Source organism: Channa argus, chromosome 5, assembly GCF_033026475.1.
Source record: "Channa argus isolate prfri chromosome 5, Channa argus male v1.0, whole genome shotgun sequence".
Classification (NCBI taxonomy): domain Eukaryota; kingdom Metazoa; phylum Chordata; class Actinopteri; order Anabantiformes; family Channidae; genus Channa; species Channa argus.
Window position 1 is genome coordinate 27,213,923 of NC_090201.1, and position 16,662 is coordinate 27,230,584.

General features: G+C 37.5%; 2 protein-coding genes across 7 annotated transcripts; one reads left to right on the top strand and one right to left on the bottom strand.

Annotated features, from left to right (window-relative positions):
• Positions 1 to 322: 322 nt before the first annotated feature.
• Positions 323 to 5,615, bottom strand: LOC137127140 (CMRF35-like molecule 8). 3 transcript variants are annotated; one of them, XM_067503633.1, is made up of 8 exons: positions 5,458 to 5,615; positions 4,968 to 5,258; positions 3,790 to 4,134; positions 3,496 to 3,576; positions 2,993 to 3,064; positions 1,738 to 1,821; positions 1,513 to 1,559; positions 323 to 1,046 (listed from the first exon to the last, which is right to left on the bottom strand). In XM_067503633.1, exons 1-8 carry the CDS (start codon positions 5,498 to 5,500, stop codon positions 828 to 830), a joined length of 1,182 nt encoding a protein of 393 aa, XP_067359734.1. In that variant the 5' UTR covers positions 5,501 to 5,615; the 3' UTR covers positions 323 to 827. The 3 variants fall into 3 exon arrangements, with proteins under 3 accessions (XP_067359734.1, XP_067359733.1, XP_067359736.1); XM_067503632.1 differs by having other exon boundaries at positions 328 to 1,049; positions 5,458 to 5,614; XM_067503635.1 differs by lacking the exon at positions 2,993 to 3,064 and having other exon boundaries at positions 328 to 1,049; positions 5,458 to 5,614.
• Positions 5,616 to 9,441: 3,826 nt separating this feature from the next.
• Positions 9,442 to 16,661, top strand: khk (ketohexokinase). 4 transcript variants are annotated; one of them, XM_067503642.1, is made up of 9 exons: positions 9,442 to 9,660; positions 10,558 to 10,674; positions 12,517 to 12,651; positions 12,829 to 12,963; positions 14,194 to 14,266; positions 14,532 to 14,675; positions 15,869 to 15,957; positions 16,049 to 16,206; positions 16,308 to 16,661. In XM_067503642.1, the coding sequence occupies exons 1-9, from the start codon at positions 9,563 to 9,565 to the stop codon at positions 16,421 to 16,423; spliced, it is 1,065 nt and encodes a 354-aa protein (XP_067359743.1). In that variant the 5' UTR covers positions 9,442 to 9,562; the 3' UTR covers positions 16,424 to 16,661. The 4 variants fall into 4 exon arrangements, with proteins under 4 accessions (XP_067359743.1, XP_067359746.1, XP_067359744.1 ...); XM_067503645.1 differs by lacking the exon at positions 12,829 to 12,963 and having other exon boundaries at positions 9,444 to 9,660; XM_067503643.1 differs by lacking the exon at positions 12,517 to 12,651 and having other exon boundaries at positions 9,445 to 9,660.
• The last annotated feature ends 1 nt before the right edge of the window (position 16,662 follows it).

Consider the following 16,662-nt stretch of genomic DNA (forward strand, 5'->3'; position numbering starts at 1 on the left):
GGAGGTTCCACAAAATGACTTTAGAAATTAAGATTTTCTAGCAAAACGGTTTCTGCGTTGTAGTCTGGGGAATTTCCAAAAGTTATTTCATTAATTTTCTTTGTTTTGGTCGGAAATGTTTCGTTTTGAAGCAGAAGGGATAAAATCTCTGAGCTTAATTCAATATGTTTGCAATATATTGCTGTATAGTGCTGTGATGGTTGATTGTATGATTGTGTTTCTGTATATAATTTGATTTTGTGTGGAGGTTTTGTTTGGTACCTGCTTTGAAAAATAGAATTTAAGAAACTGATGCACTATCGGCCTTATTTGATAGAACTTTCCTTTTATTTTTGTGATCTTCCCACACAATCATCAGCTCAGCCCCCTCATCCCATCCACAACCCCCCCACACAAATAATCCTCCCAAACAAAAGACACAGCAGTCTTCACTACGTACATACACTTAGCATCTGGATTTGCTGTTTCCATTAAAGTTTCAATCCCTGAAAGCTCTACATTTCTAAATTATGCATATTTTAACAAGTCCACCAGAAACCAGCTTTTTAAATGACATAGATACAGAGCACAAAATTCTTTCCAACCGTTTCAAATCATTTTTGATTCTTAGAGACATGGAGACATTTGACACATTTTTATAGAGGCACCAAATATTTTATCTGTTTTTGGCTGTTGGGTAGCAAAAAGCTATTGTTGGTACTTTATTACATATTAAAATCAGCTTGCTGCTAAAATACTTGGCTGTCAGCTTCTCTGACCCAGAAATATGTAATGGGCAATAATCATTTTTTCAGTGCTGCTGCAGCTGGTTCACAGTGGAGCAGAGTTTAAAGAGATGGTTTGGAGTCGTGGACTGTGGCGTATGTGGAGTGTTGGTCGTTGTCTATCACGGTGGAATATATGTCACCATTAACTTCCTCAGAGATGTTTTTAAAGGTGATTTCGGAGTAATCCATGAAGGCAGAGGGGACATAAACCGTTTTCATTGCAGCTCCTGGGTCTGTCTTCTGGGGGGGCTCTTGTATCTCTGCATAACTATGATCCTTCTGCTGTGGACAAAAACATTTCCGGTGAATAAATGTAAATACCTGAAAAACTGACAGTGTCATCAGCCTCAGTTGTTCTTTGTGCTAAATTACAGTCAGTAATGTCTCACTGAGACTCAGGGATCATGTAATAAATTAGAACTTAAATCACAGCTTTTAGGTGAACAGAGACACCATCGGTCCAGGGGGCGGCTCTGCTTGAGACATTAAATGAGGGAGGGGTGGTTGTGATCAGCAGGTGCACTATGCTTTTATTGACTCTAAACAGTTTGAAATACTTCTCTAGGGACATGCTGTCAGTAACCTGCAGAGGGGGGAGACCCTGGCAAATGAACCACACCCCTTGGTGTGTTTTGTCTGTCCCATCTGCATTACAGCAGGACACATGTCTCCACACAGTCCTTGGTAAAAGAGAGTCAGCTGTCATTCTGCTAGACTTTACCAAACAAGCACATCTTCATAATACCTCTTTGTTTTTCTGTTTTTCAGCTTTGTTTCTTCTGGTTTTTGAGCCTGGCAGAAAAAAAAGAGAAAATATATCAAATGTTTTGTATTCAGACATAAGTTGTTCTCTTTTTAATACATTCATTCATTCATGAAATCCATGCTTGTGGGCCCGTGTACTTCCACTAGCAAACGTTTTTAGCTTTTTGTGTTTAATGTTGTGTAAAGCTGTTAATAAGCTTCTTACGTATGAAGAAGAGAACCAGCAGGATCACAACCGCCAGAACAGCTGCACAGACGACTGCAGCTGTGACCCCAACCTGAGAATCACCTGCAAGACGAAACACACAAGAATAGGCAGAGAGCTGTAGTTAAACCATATCATCCAGAGCTCATCCTTTATGTACAAAAACTCTTTTCTATTGGTGTCAGGACCCAAAAGCACTTGGCAGATCCTGTAGTCGACTGGACTGAAGGGACCGAAACACTGCAAGGACGTGGTTAGAGGTACTGAGACTAGATACAGTATTTTTATTGTTGTTGTTGTTGTTATATACAGTAGAAGATAAGATGCAAAACATTGGCAAAATGGTCGTTTTGAGCAGCAAACTGTAACTGGTTTGACAGACTCATAAATCCTTCAGTCGTCGTCAGCAGGTTTCTCACCACAACTAGAAGAAACAGAAGTCCAGGTTTCTGGTGGTCCCGTCCTTCACTCTGTAATGATCCAATCCACTTTATTTATATAGCACATGTACAGTGTCTTGCAAAAGTATTTATTTTGGGGCGGCTGTAGCTCAGTTGGTAAGGCACTTGACCATGAACCACAGGGTCAGTGATTCGATCCCTGCTCCTGGCTACATGTCGAAGTATTGAAGTATCCCCCAAGTTGCTCCCGGTGGGTCAGGTGAGCACCTTGGATGGCAGCCACCGCCATCGGTGTGTGAATGGAAATCAACATTGTAAAGTGCTTTGGATAAAAAGCTCTATATAAGCGACTATTTACCATTTACCCCTTGAACGTTTCCACATTTTGTCACGTTACAACAAAGTCCCACATAATTGTGAAGTGAAAGTAATTTTTTTACAAATAAATATCTGAAAAGTGTCACATGCATTTATATTCAGCGTCTTTACTCTGATACCACTAAGTAAAATCCAGTGGAACCAGTGGCCTTCAGAAGTCACCTCATTAGTAAATAGAGTCCACCTGTGTTTCATTTAATCTCAGTATGAATACAGCTGTTCTGTGAAGCTCTCAGAGGTTTGTTAGAGAACATTAGTGAACCAACAGCATCATGAAGTCCAAGGAACAAACCAGACAGGTCAGGAAGAAGTTTAAAGCAGGGTTAGCTTTCTAAATAAATATCCCAAGCTTGAACATCTTGTGGACCACTGTTCAATCTTTCATCTGAAAATGGAAAGAATGTGGCACAACTGCAAACCAACTAAGACCTGCCCCCCACCCAATTATCCTCCTCATTGATCAGCAGGTCTCTCACCGTGAGTCTCAGCAGGTCCAGTAGTTGTCTGGTCTGAAGTTCTAATCAACGGTGTTGATGTAGTTGGAGGAGCTGTAGGAATAAATATAAGGGTCACAATTAGCAAAATGCAGAAAATAAATATTATTGAAATAAATCAATCGCCATGTAGTGATAAAAAATTAGAGAAGAATAAAAATGGTTTTACTTCATAAGAGTCATGATGGGTAAAACGCAGCCTTTACAATGTTCTCTATCCAGCTCTGACTCCCACAGCCACCTCACCTGTCTCTGATTTACTAGGCATTTTTTACCTGCCAAGGATTTGACCTCCTGCTAGTCTTTTTGAGTAATCTGATTACTTCCCTGACTGTTAATCATCATCGCTTGTTCTCTGACTCTGTCTTGTGTTCGTCCACACTTAGGAATTGTTTTCCTGGACAAAACCTGAGTTGAACCAACTAGACAGTTTCATATTAACATTCCCCCCAATTATCCTCCTCATTGATCAGCAGGTCTCTCACCGAGATTCTCAGCAGGTCCAGTAGTTGTCTGGTCTGAAGCAACAGAAGTTCTAATCAAAGGTGTTGATGTAGTTTGAGGAGCTGTGCAAATAAATATAAGGGTCACAATTAGCAAAATGCAGAAGATAAATATCATTGAAATAAATCAAAGTAGTTTTTATGAGCCTGGTAATTTAAATGACTTTTCAGAGAAATGATAAACTGCTTTACTTCTTCAATAAGAAACTGAAGAGATCAACAACACAAATGATTCTTTTATCAAAACCCAGTTGATCTAATAGGAGTATAACTCACTCAGAACCTGCAGTTGTATTTGTCTAAAAGCTGAACGATATTTTCCTTGACGTGATTTTACTCCACACCAGTAGACACCAGCGTCCTCTGAGGACACATCACTGATGGAGACGCTGAAGCCACGGTCGGTGTCAGTCACAGTGAACCTCCCCTTTGACTTTGGAGATGATTTTGTTGGTAAAATGTCTTCACAGATGAAAAAATCGTTCTGTTTGCAGAAAAACTTGTCTCTTTTGTTTTGTCTTTTGTCATTTTGTCTGTGATATTCTGACGTATCACATGTGAAGGTGACTTTATCTGTTCTGGTCACGATTTCAGTAAGTGGTGTCTGACAGTTGTTAAACTCTGCAAATGAAGCAGAAAAGTAAAACATGCAAAATCTATCAGTGTAATACTGTGTTAACATGATACAACTGTACAGAAGTGTGTACACATTACCATACTTCATTATATTTGTACTATAATATGTGTTATATGTCAAAGAGGAAACTTAAAAGATTCACTTTATTGGTCTGAATCCTTCATTCACTGAATTGTATCATTAAATCTGGAAAATTTACAAAACAATAAAAATCATGAGAATCAAGTAAAAAAAGTAAAACAAGTAAAATCACATTTGAAGAAAAAGGAAAAACGTTCTTTGTGTAGTTTTGTTTAGGATCATTGTTTAGGGAAATCTACATATTTTATAGGACAAACTCTCATCATCTTTTCTAACTGATACTGTTTATCTCTGTTGGTGATTCAGTATCAGCACTGCACTTACTAACAAGGACAGTTTAGTATCATGTCATTGTAGTAATTCTACTCACAAATCAATACAATCAGTTCAGTTTTGTCTAGCAACTTTAAAATAGAACAAATTTTATTCTCTGTAATGAGCTTTAGTGAGAGTGATGTTGGAAATTGATAAAGACTTTAATTGGATACAGAATTTTATTTTAAAATAGAACATTTGCTAAAGTTTATTTATAATGATAAAGTTCATAGTACATTTATGAGACATTGTTCAATGCTGTTACTACTGCAAATACTAATACCAGTAATAAATAATTAATAAATGAAGTTCTGATAATGATAAAAATTGTTTGTGCAGCACTTTTCTTAACACAGGTAAAGTGTTTTAACAAAGGAACAGAGGAACATTAATAACAATAAAAACACGCAAACTTTCTTACTGTATTCCAGCTCCACTTTCTTGGATGACATATAGTCTCTGTTAAATATACACCTGTATTCTCCAAAATCCTCAGGTTGAAGTTGTTTGATCAACACCTTGAGATATTTTGCTGTTGTGTTATGGTACAGAAATATTCTGCTTTGGTTTTCCAACTTGTTTTTAACTGTGGTTGTTATTGTTTGTGTGTGATTAACTACATCAATCTGTCGATAAGTTTTTTGTCCTTCAGGATAGAAGCAGGTAAATTCAACCCATCCTCCTCTGCATCCTTTCACGTCATTGTCACAACCTGTTGATCAGAAAGAAAAGTTTATGTTCTGTCAGATTCTGAAATAATCCGGTTTTCTATTTGTCCATCAAGAAAACAGAAAATGTCAGAAGTTTTGTCACCACTTCTTCTTTTTTACTGCATAATGTGTGATATGAATAACATGAAGATTTCATCAAACAGAAACATATTTATTTTTTGGAACATTTGTATATTTTACCTGCCATCACTGAAAGAAGGAGCAGAAAAAAACTCTTCATCATGTTGGTTCTGGATGCTGAGATCTCAGGTCCTCAGTCATTTGTCTCCAGTTGGTTATTTCTCTTTCTTCTTGTCTGTTTGTGTCCACTGTCAGTAAATGTCTTCAGTGTTTCCTGAATTTCTGACGTTGGCTACTTTTGAAACCTCTTGCCTCCACCTTTCTGTCCTTCTTCTTTTTGTCTGAGTTGTAACTTCTTCCTCAAAATAAGAAATATGTGATAGAAAGTCAGAGAGTAAAAAATAAGTGACTCACACAAACGTGTTGCTCTCTTATTGCACATTTCTACAGACTGTTAAGCAGGTTTTTTTAAAAACTCTCTTCAAATTCACTGCCTGGTTGCATTGTTCATGTTCTATACAGTATTTATCAAAAGTGTGAAGTTTCCCCACTTTATTAGACCTAAACATAGTTATAACTCATTTGAAAGTCTTACTCTTAACCTTTCACACCCAAACTGGAAAACTCAAAAACCACTATTATTTGTTGTCATGTACCGTCATAAATATTTATCTCCATCTCAATCAGGTTTCAACATTTTGACATTGGAAGATTTTTCCTTGTTCTCAGGTTCTGAGATTGGTTCAGATTGTACAGGGATCAAGAGTGAGCAGCTCTTTTTAACCTTGTACAACCCAATGAGCCGACAATGGACTGTTCCTGACACTGGAACTAAAATGGCGGCCAGCTTCACACAGTCATGACATGAATCACGTGACTGTTGCAACAAGAACAACAGCAACTGTTTGAATGTAGTGTGAGACATTGTGCGCTTTAATGATGATCATTACACAACGCGTCGTACATTGTTACTGTAGTAAGGCAGTTTTTGTCTGATGTGCTTTTTTATGTTATTTATCCTTAATTTTATCCTGAAGTTTTAGTGTCTTACTCTGACCCATGTACTTAAAGTGAAGCTGGTTTCTTAACCCTAACATGGCTTCGTATGTATGTAAAGCTGATCCCATGGTTTCAAAGGCTGGTGCTCCCGGAGCGTCCAATGACATAAAACTGTACCTGTAGCATCAATATGACACATCAAAGGATGTAAAAATTATAAGAATATGTTGATGCCACATAACATGAAGTATTAATTTTTACCAGCCTTTCAGGGCCTCCTGCACAGAAGCCAGCTCCTGCATTGTTCTGTGTAGAGAGAAGGAGCTTCCAGTCCCTTATTCAGAGCTTTTGATTGAATTTTCTGATTTTCTATCTGATTTAGTGCTTAGTACAGATAAAGTCATTATAGTGGGTGACTTTAACATTCATGTAGATGCTGACAGTAACTGTCTGAGCACTGCGTTTAATTCATTATTAGATTCAATTGGTTTTTCCCAAAATGTAAATAAACCCACTCACTGTTTCACTCACACGTTAGACCTTGTCCTTACGTATGGAATTGAAACGGATAATTTAACAATATTTCCTCATAATCCTCTTCTGTCTGACCATTTTCTAATAACATTTGAATTTACAATAACGGACTATACAGCACTTAGGGAAAAATTCCACTACAGCAGATGTTTATCTGAAAATGCTGTGAACGAATTAAAACAAAAAATTTCTTTCTTTCATCTTTTTACCACCATGTGTCAATGCTATGGTGAGTAGCCATTTTACTCCTGTACAAGTTGATCATCTAGTTGACGATTCTGCAGCCTCACTGCGTATGATACTAGATACATTGCCCCTCTGAAAAAAAAGGCAGTGAATCAGAGGAGCCGACCTCCATGGTACAATTCACAAATGCACAACTTAAAACAGGCAACACAAAAGTTAGAAAGGAAGTGGTGTTCTGGAAAAACAGTTTAACAATGTACAAAAAAGCTCCCTGTGATGCCAAAACAGCTTATTATCCATCATTAATAGAAGAGAACAAGAACAACCCCCGGTTTCTGTTCAGCACTGTAGCCAGACTAAGAGCCATAGTTCTGTTGAGACTAGTTTAAACTTAACTCTGAGCAGCAATGACTTCATGACTTTCTCTATGAATAAAATTGTAGCTGTTAGAGAAAGAATTCACTAGATCCTCCCCCCAAATGTTACAGATAGGTCTTCATGTACAGCAGTGCTAGAATCATCGATAAGGCCCCAATCCCTGTTAGACTGCATTTTACCCATAGATCTCTCTGAGCTAAGTTCAACTATCGCTTCCTCAAAACGAAAAACATGTCTTTTAGACCCTGTTCCAACCAAATTGCTCAAAGATGTTCTACATTTAACAGACATGTTCATATTAGATTTGATCAACCTATCTTTAGAAACTGGCTATTTACCATAATTATAATTGTACATTGTTACTATAGTAAGGCAGTTTTTGTCTGATGTGCTTTTTTATGTTATTTATCCTCAATTTTATCCTGAAGTTTTAGTGTCTTACTCTGACCCATGTACTTAAAGTGAAGCTGGTTTCTTAACCCTAACATGGCTTCGTATGTATGTAAAGCTGATCCCATGGTTTCAAAGGCTGGTGCTCCCGGAGCGTCCAATGACATAAAACTGTACCTGTAGCATCAATATGACACATCAAAGGATGTAAAAATTATAAGAATATGTTGATGCCACATAACATGAAGTATTAATTTTTACCACCCTTTCAGGGCCTCCTGCACAGAAGCCTCCCCACAGCTCCTGCATCGTTCTGTGCAGAGAGAAGGAGCTTAAAAAAGCATAGTGCACGTCACTGTGCTTTGATAACCATCTAATAAACTACTGGGTTAAAAAGATCAACAATAACTGTTGTTTTAGATTATTATTTTTTGGGCCAAAACAGATTTTATCTCGCTGAACTGTTACAGTGATTATAGTTCTGTAGGTGTTGGTCATGGGATGGACTGTGTGTCAATGCTGCTGCTGATGTCAAACACAGCATTATGTATTGAATCTGCACAGAAAGGAGGAGGACAGATGCACAAAGTGCACGTCCGTCACATCACAGACCTGAATCTGACTGTGGTCACAATAATGTTTAAGTCTCATTTAGGCAACAAAACGACTTTGGTGACGTGGTTTTTGGCTAAAGTTTGAATCTGACCACGAGCTGTGAGGGTTTAAAAATGACGAAAAAGTTTAACAAAGCTGGAGTCAAACAAAAAGACATTGTCTGGGAACTTCCTTCTACATTTTTGTCTTTTTTTTTTTTACATAAAATAATGTGTCATCGTTATGTGAATAAAAAAGTTCATCAAACAAGAACATGTTTGCTGTAGTAAAAATAGTTTATGATTTTGTTAAAATGAAGAGTGTGGAATAAAATTACACAACAAAAAACAGCTTTATTGGTGTTTAGTCATATTTGTTTGGTCTAATGTTACTTAGCTACAAATATCCTGTAATATTAAAGAAACGATTGAAGCTTAAACAAACAGATCAGAACCATCATAAATTCTTAGGACTTTGTCAGATAGACGTTTTTACTCTGAGCCAACAGTTCAAGTCTTGAGTACTGACTACTTCACTTCATTGTCTCTTCTTAGATCATGGCTCGGGGCAGCCTATAATAATTTATAATAAGAGAGGCTACACAAGAGCCTTCTTCTGAAAATCATATAAAATCTTCCAAGATCATAATAAGTATAAGTCACAGGCTTATTAAAGAAATTATTTCAGCACCAAACCTGGTTGCAAAAGTTTTCCAGACTTACCAAAGAGGAACTCCATTCATTGTTTGTACCTAATGACATGTAAAGTATGAGTCCTGCACAGGTGAAACAGGCAACACAGAGGACAGACAAACTCAGACCTGCATTAAAAAAGTATAATTTCACATTAGAGAACTTTTAATGACAACCACCACAGTATATAGTCCCTTAATTTAAAATAGAAAAGAAACAGGCTTAAAACAAAACATCTATTGTTGGGATTTTATTTTTCTTGTGCTACAACATCCTGTACAAGATGTGGCAGTAAAGCACCATTAAGGTTTTCTATCTGCCATTAAACAAGAAGAAGAAGAAGCAGCTGCAGAAACAGGAAGTGTTTGTGTGTCACAGTCCAGAGTCCAGAGTGCAGCTGCAGTTCACTGTGTTTGTTCCTCACAGACTGAAAACGGATTCACAGGAAAAACATGGAGCAACAGCAGAAGAAGATTCTGTGTGTGGGTCTGGTTTGTCTGGACATCATCAGCGTGGTGGACAAATATCCTGAAGAAGACACTGACACCAGGTTAGTATGCTAACACATGCTAACTGTGAGTTGCCTCAGTCTCAGCTTATCTCCCCCACTGTTATCAGACGGATCTGATCGGTTACTGATTTTCTAACCTTTGAAGGGCGACTTCACCAATGTTCCACTTTCTTTCTATGGCTTTAGGTTTGGGTGCAAATGTACAATCATGCTTTTAAACTTCCTCTGACTTCGTTATGCAAAAATATTTCTCTACTATTAGTTAAAAAACTCCTCCAGACGACATCAACTGGAGGAGTTTTTCATCATTAGGACTTAAATCAATCAGAATAAAATCAATGTACATTACATAATAACCTCAAGACTATAAATATTAAAATGAGAGAACCCACCAAACCCCCATTAAACAAGAAAACAGCTGAGGGGAAAAACTCAGGGTGGGGTTCAGTGTATCTGCGGTGTTTCCCAGCAGTCTGCGTCTATAGCAGCATAACTAAGAGCTGGTTCAGAGTCACTGACACAACTTTAACTATAAGCTCAATAAAAAAAGCCTTTAAAATTGGAGGCAGTCTGACTCCTGTTCAGTGGTAGTTTTGCAGGATGGGTTTAGATCCACCCTCATTTGGAAGTGTTGATATTCCTGGACTTTACATACTGCCTCTCTGATTAGAACTGCTGATCCTGAATCAGCTGGTGTCATGACCCACTTTACAGTGTAACTTCAAATGCACACAGCCAGAAGGATTTTCTGATTCACCAGGAGGAACTTTAGGCTCTGCGTCTTGCCCACGGGCACCATGAGCTATGGACCTTGAGGATTCAGGGATGGAACTGCAGATCACACGATTTGTGGACAACCTCTCTACATCTTCAGCCACAGCCCCCATGTGTTACTGATAAGAATTGATCTTTCTGCAGCTCCTTTCTTCTGCACAGGTGTTTGTCACAGCGATGGCAGCGAGGAGGAAATGCTTCAAACTCCTGCACGGTGCTGTCGCTGCTTGGAGCTTCCTGTGCTTTTATGGGATCGCTGTCAGCTGGACCTGTGGCTGAGTGAGTACTGATCCCTACACTCTACAGTATGTGCAAACATTTACAAAACTCAAAAGGTTCTGTTCAGTCCCAAAGAGACTTATTTTAGGCTCATCTGAAAGGATTATTCAGTTCGAATTGGTTCAGAGAAGCAGGCATATAAAACACTGTAACAGCTCGGAGTAGCAAAACCTTAATATATGTTATTAAATGTGCCAACTGCGTTGTTTGGTCCATTCAAACCAGCTTTTATTCTCGCCTGCTTTCAAGTAGCTTCTATTGGACCCTCATCTGTGCAAATTGCTTCCGCATATTCACAAAGCTACAACAGACCATCAAACATGTGGGATTCTTCACTGTTGTCACACAGCAACTCTCCAAACGGCATCACTGAACTTCTGAAATGGGATTTTTATCTCCCTTTTTAACGCGGTGGAAAATTATACTGGCAACCATTTCTTCATCTCTGGCTCAGTTCCCATGCTGGGAATCCTCTGCCTCCACACATGGCTCCCAACCACTTTCCTCTGCACGTAGACTGAATTTTAATGTTTTCTGGAAACATCCTCTGTAATTTACACAACACTGTCTGCACCCTAACAGTGTGGGATTCCAGCTGTTAGCTGAGAACATGGCCCACAGAGTCTCAGTCTCTGGTGAATGACTGATCACTGGAAACACCTGTGACTCTGATGTGTTCAGCTCCCTTGCATCCTCCATTGCCACCCACACCAGGGATTTGTATCATTTTTAATATCATTTTAATGTCCTTGCACAAGCACAAATATAACTGTCATCGATTGCCCAGATATCGGCCCAACACATTTGTTAGAAAAAATCTTGTTTACATTAACAACCTCTCTTTTAAAATTTCAGATATGATCCATCTCCATATGAGCTTATCCTTAACCTGGATTTTGATAAAAATAAATAAATAAATAAATTCATATTAAATATTTTATTTTCATAGTATTTATTTCATCTTTTACTTTCTCCTACTCGCTGTTTTTTATTTTTATTTTTGCAATTATTTCATTTTTGTTTGTTTTTATATTTTTAGTTTTTTTTATTGATTATCATTTTCTTATGATATTTAATCTTTTGTGTGCATTAGTCTCATTGTCTTATAATCTCATACTTTTATGTCTCATTGCCCTCGTAGCCATTAACACACTGTGTTGATTAATCATTTACTGTAGTTGTTACACCTTTCATCAACTTTTCAATCTTCTCTATCTGTAAGCACTTTGAGTGGGAATATAAAAAAAGTTAAATAGATGGTTGTTAGAAACTCTGTAAGCAATAGTACAACAGCAACAACCCACAGCTGACAGGGAAACAATGACTTAACGACTCCACAGAATTATGAATTACCTGAGATTCCTAAAGTTGGTCTGAATTGTTGAACGGTTTGAGGTGAAACATCTTCAAATAATTCAAGTGGACAGAACCTTTGCAATTTGAATAACATGGATTATAAAGAACCTACACAGATGTTCACCAGTATGTTCAATGGATTTATCTGTACATTAATTACTACATTCAGCGGCTCCCTAATGTGTCATGAAGCTATAAGTTATTTAGGGCGTGTAAAATTAGTCAGGTTTTAATACATATTTTACTTTAGCTTAGCACAAACATGATACTATAAACACGTTATACATATACCCTGGATACTGTATGTACTCTGAAATCCATTGTTGCCTTGTTGCTGTGGATTAGAGTCAGTTACTCATGAAATTACTTTTTATTCTCTTGAGTTTTCTAAAAAAAACTGTTTAAATCTAAGATGGATTAAAAAGATTTCTGTCTGTAGTTTTATTTTGGAAGACAGAGGAGATGTGAATACTTTCCTGTTCATAGTTTTATTTTGGAGGATTTTCGGAAGACCCGCATCGATGTGTCTCTGGTTTCTCAGTACGCTGAGTGTGAAATTCCAGCCTCTGTGGTCATCAGTAACATCAGCTCAGGAAGTCGCACCATCCTGCACAAGAACAGGTGCGAACAGGTTGTGTGAGTGTTTAACCCTTAACGCCCTCTTCTGTTTCAGGAACATCAACATCATGGAGCAGCCCCACCCCCCTCTATCGGTTAATAAGTCACAACAGCTTCCTGTCTGTCTGTAGTCTGACTGTGAAGGGTAGAGGTGATGTGTTTCCTGTATCTCTTTGTCAGTTTCATCACGGCTGACTTCGCGCGGCATGCGGTAGATGTGTCAGCAGTGGTCTTCCAGGTCGAAGGTCAAACTCCGTGTGCATGTTGCGTGGTTTGTCCATCCAATGGGACTCGGACTGTAGTGCTCTATGACACGTAAGAAGACACGTAAGACGGTCCGCTGGAGTCAAGCATTGTTCACTGAATTCTTGTTACCATGGAAACAGGTCATCATTGTATCCAGCTGATACAATGACGATAGAAACATATCTTCAGATATTATTTATTTATTTAATATGGTTAGCTGCAGCTAACGTGGGCTTAGGGACGCAAATCGCAATATTAATACATTTTTCTTAAAATAAACTTTAAGTTTAGTGAACAGTGTTTGACCCGCACATCACCTGATGAACACCTGATCCTAAATCAGCTGGTGTCATGACCCACTGCAGACTGCGGCACCGAGGTCCTGAACACGACCACATCCCCACCAACCACTAATCACACCTCACCCACAGATCCTAAAAGATGGGACCTATGTGCCTCAACAGTTAAAACATCATATTCTCTACTGAAAGGTAAAGATGTTGAGATCAATCTGCTTCCCGTCAGTCAGTTCTGAACACGCTGCCTATTTTTACAGAAATTATTTATCATTTAAGGGAAAAGCTCAACATATTCTGAGACACCTGTAAAATACAGAGCAGGTCTATCTTAGCATAGGGTTAGTGGTCAGTACAGGATTTCAGCTCAGTCTACAAAATGTTGGCCTGTCATTTGAAATTGTTCACTCGGCTTCATCAGAATGACTGAATGTTTTTAGTCAGCTACATTTTTTAAGATAAGATAAACCTTTATTCATCCAACAGGGGTTTTGGGTTAATTCATCATCACTGATTAAATTAATGCATCGGATGATTAAAACTAACATATTCACAGTAAAATATTATTCAGTTATAAGTCATTTTAATCTGCCGTAAGAGTTTGTTTCTAAACTCAGTAATAATAATACTAATATTGATTCTCTGCCTAAAACCTGCCTCTGAATGAGGTAAAGATTAAAGTTTTCATATTTTCTCTGTTGATTCAGACTTGAAAGGAAAGATCACCTCTATGTCCAACAAACCCAACTGATAAAATAACTCTGATCCATCATCAGGATGTATAGTAACGCTCATGCTGATCAATTGATTCTGATGAAATTAAACAGATCTAATTGTTTGAAACTGATTTTTTTTTCTTTCTAAAGTCCTAAAAAATGTATTCACTTGATTGAAGTTTTTTTGATGAACAACATAAATTAATATATAATTGATAATATATACAGAAACTCCTGTGTTGATTTATATGCAAAAAAAAAACCAGACCTCTCTTTCCACCCATCAGAAACCTGCCTGATGTCACAGCAGAGGATTTTTCCAAAGTTGACCTTCATCAGTTCAAGTGGATCCACTGGGAGGTGAAAATCCTCCAAACCAGATAATCTGATCTAAAACTAAAGCTCTGCATGATGAGCTCAGTTTCAAAAGCTAATCCCGCAAAAGCAACATGCCAAGTAGACTTGACAAAGCCCATCTAAAGTAACGTTTACTAACCAGACCAATTCTTATGATCTGGTTTGAATTAACTAGACCATTAATGATAAAAATGTAACATTCTAGTACAAAAGTAGTGAAGCAGTATCTGGAGTATTTGTACTTACATGCTGTCTTTGATCTCTGCAGGGCCGAAACGCTGAGGAGCAGGTGAAGATGATCCAACGGGTGGAGGAACACAACCGCTCGTTCCCACAGCAGAAAATCACCATTTCTGTGGAGATCGAGAAAACTAGAGAGCCGCTGTATCAGCTGTTTCCTCACGGAGATGTGGTACGAGTTCTTTCAACGACACTTCGTGCTTTAATATGACGCAGAACTGTGAAGTTACAGTGTGCAACTTAAAGTATGTGATAGATCTAATTTCAGTTTAATTATCAGAGCCCTTCACATAGTATTTATCAAAACACAATAAAAAAGAACCTGCAAAACCTACTAATTACGTAGGGAACATCGCTCTTTTGATTGGTTAGTACTGCTACCAGTGATATTCAGTAAAATGTTTTTCTTTGACCCACAGTTAACATTCAACAGACAGAAATCCCTGAGCAGCAAATTTCCCAGTTTGAAAAGGAAGAGGAATTCAAATCATTTATTTAAATGAGTGTTGAGACTTTCTGATACATATATTTCTTTCAAAAGTTAACAGGAGAAAAGCATATTTGCCCTGGATAGTTATAATCATCAGCTAATGAAATTGAGTGATCATTCATTCAAAAACAAATGATAAAAAAACGCAAACACACACAGAACTTACCAGAACTTGTGTGGACACAGACGAATAAACTAACCAATCAAAGTACGACCCCAATTCAAAAAAAGGATGATGTGTAAAACGTAAATAAATCAAATTGTAACAATTTAACAACAAGTCTCATCAAAAACGATAAAAGTAGTTTGGAGCAACTTGTCTCAACAGGCTTTCAGCTTCTCTAAATGATACCTGGAGAGTAGACAGTAGTGTGGAAAAACTAAGTGTGTGAAATCACCACTTCAAACAATCAAGTAAAAGTTCTACACTGGTTATGGCAATTATGGTAAAACATGTACAGTAATAGAAAATGTGGCTGCAAGAGCACTGTTTTTTTTTTATCAGCAAATTTAATGCACAGCTGGTACAAGTGTTAGTTTAAGTTATCAAGTTCATTTTTAATAATATATTAATGGGGAGGTAATCGTTTCATTGTTTTTATTATGAGTTTTTGATAAGTCTGATGATGAAATAACATAATTATGTATAGTTTAGAGTTACGTTCACATCGGCCATTTCAACATTGGGGGATGGAAACTTTTGTACCTATAACTGTATGTTCCCTATATATTAGTTGCTTGTATATGACATTATTTAGCTGTATTGTCCCTGGTGAAAAAAAACTTTAATGTATGATACAGAACTTTCACATAGGACAGATAATTCTACTGTAGGATCCAGAAATGTTACATCTTGTTTTCTGTTGGGTTCTCAGGTTTTTATCAGTAAAGATGTTGCTCGTCACTTTGGATTCGGTTCAGCCGAAGATGCTCTGAGGGGATTATACAGCCGTGTCAAAACAGGGTGAGTGGAGACCAAATGTCATCATCCCTTTGACCTCTTTGATCTGTCTCTATTATCTATATCTTTGTCTATCTTGGACATTTTGTCTCAGGGCTGTCCTCATCTGTGCCTGGGCAGAAAAAGGAGCAGATGCTTTGGGTCCAGATGGTTCTATCATTCATTCTGATGCTTTTCCTCCTGAAACTCTTGTCGATACCCTTGGAGCTGGGGACACTTTCAATGCTGCTGTCATCCACACTTTGTCCAGTGGTGAGATAATAATCTGGCCAACGATGATACAGTAATCTATCTGAAGGTAAGACATTGAAATGTCCAGCTGATTTTTTTATTTATTTATTTTTTGTCTGTAGGTGGAAGCTTACAAGAAGCTCTGACTTTTGGCTGCAATGTTGCTGGCAGGAAGTGCGGTTTCCATGGTTATGAAGACATCACCAAATTTAGAGAACTGACGATTCATAAAAATTGAGACATGAAAACAAACTATGACTAAACACTGAAGAAAAAACTTTTAAGTTCCAAAGTAATTTTATAAAATTGTTATAATAATCATTTTTTTTTTAAATAATCAAAATGAGGTCCATGTTTACAATTACCACTCTGATCGGTGGGTTTACGTTTAATAAGCTGCTTGAGTGAAGTGTTAATTAACTGTAATTAACTGCTGTATTTTTTTTAATTAATAAATAAAGTTTGTTGAAAAATAAG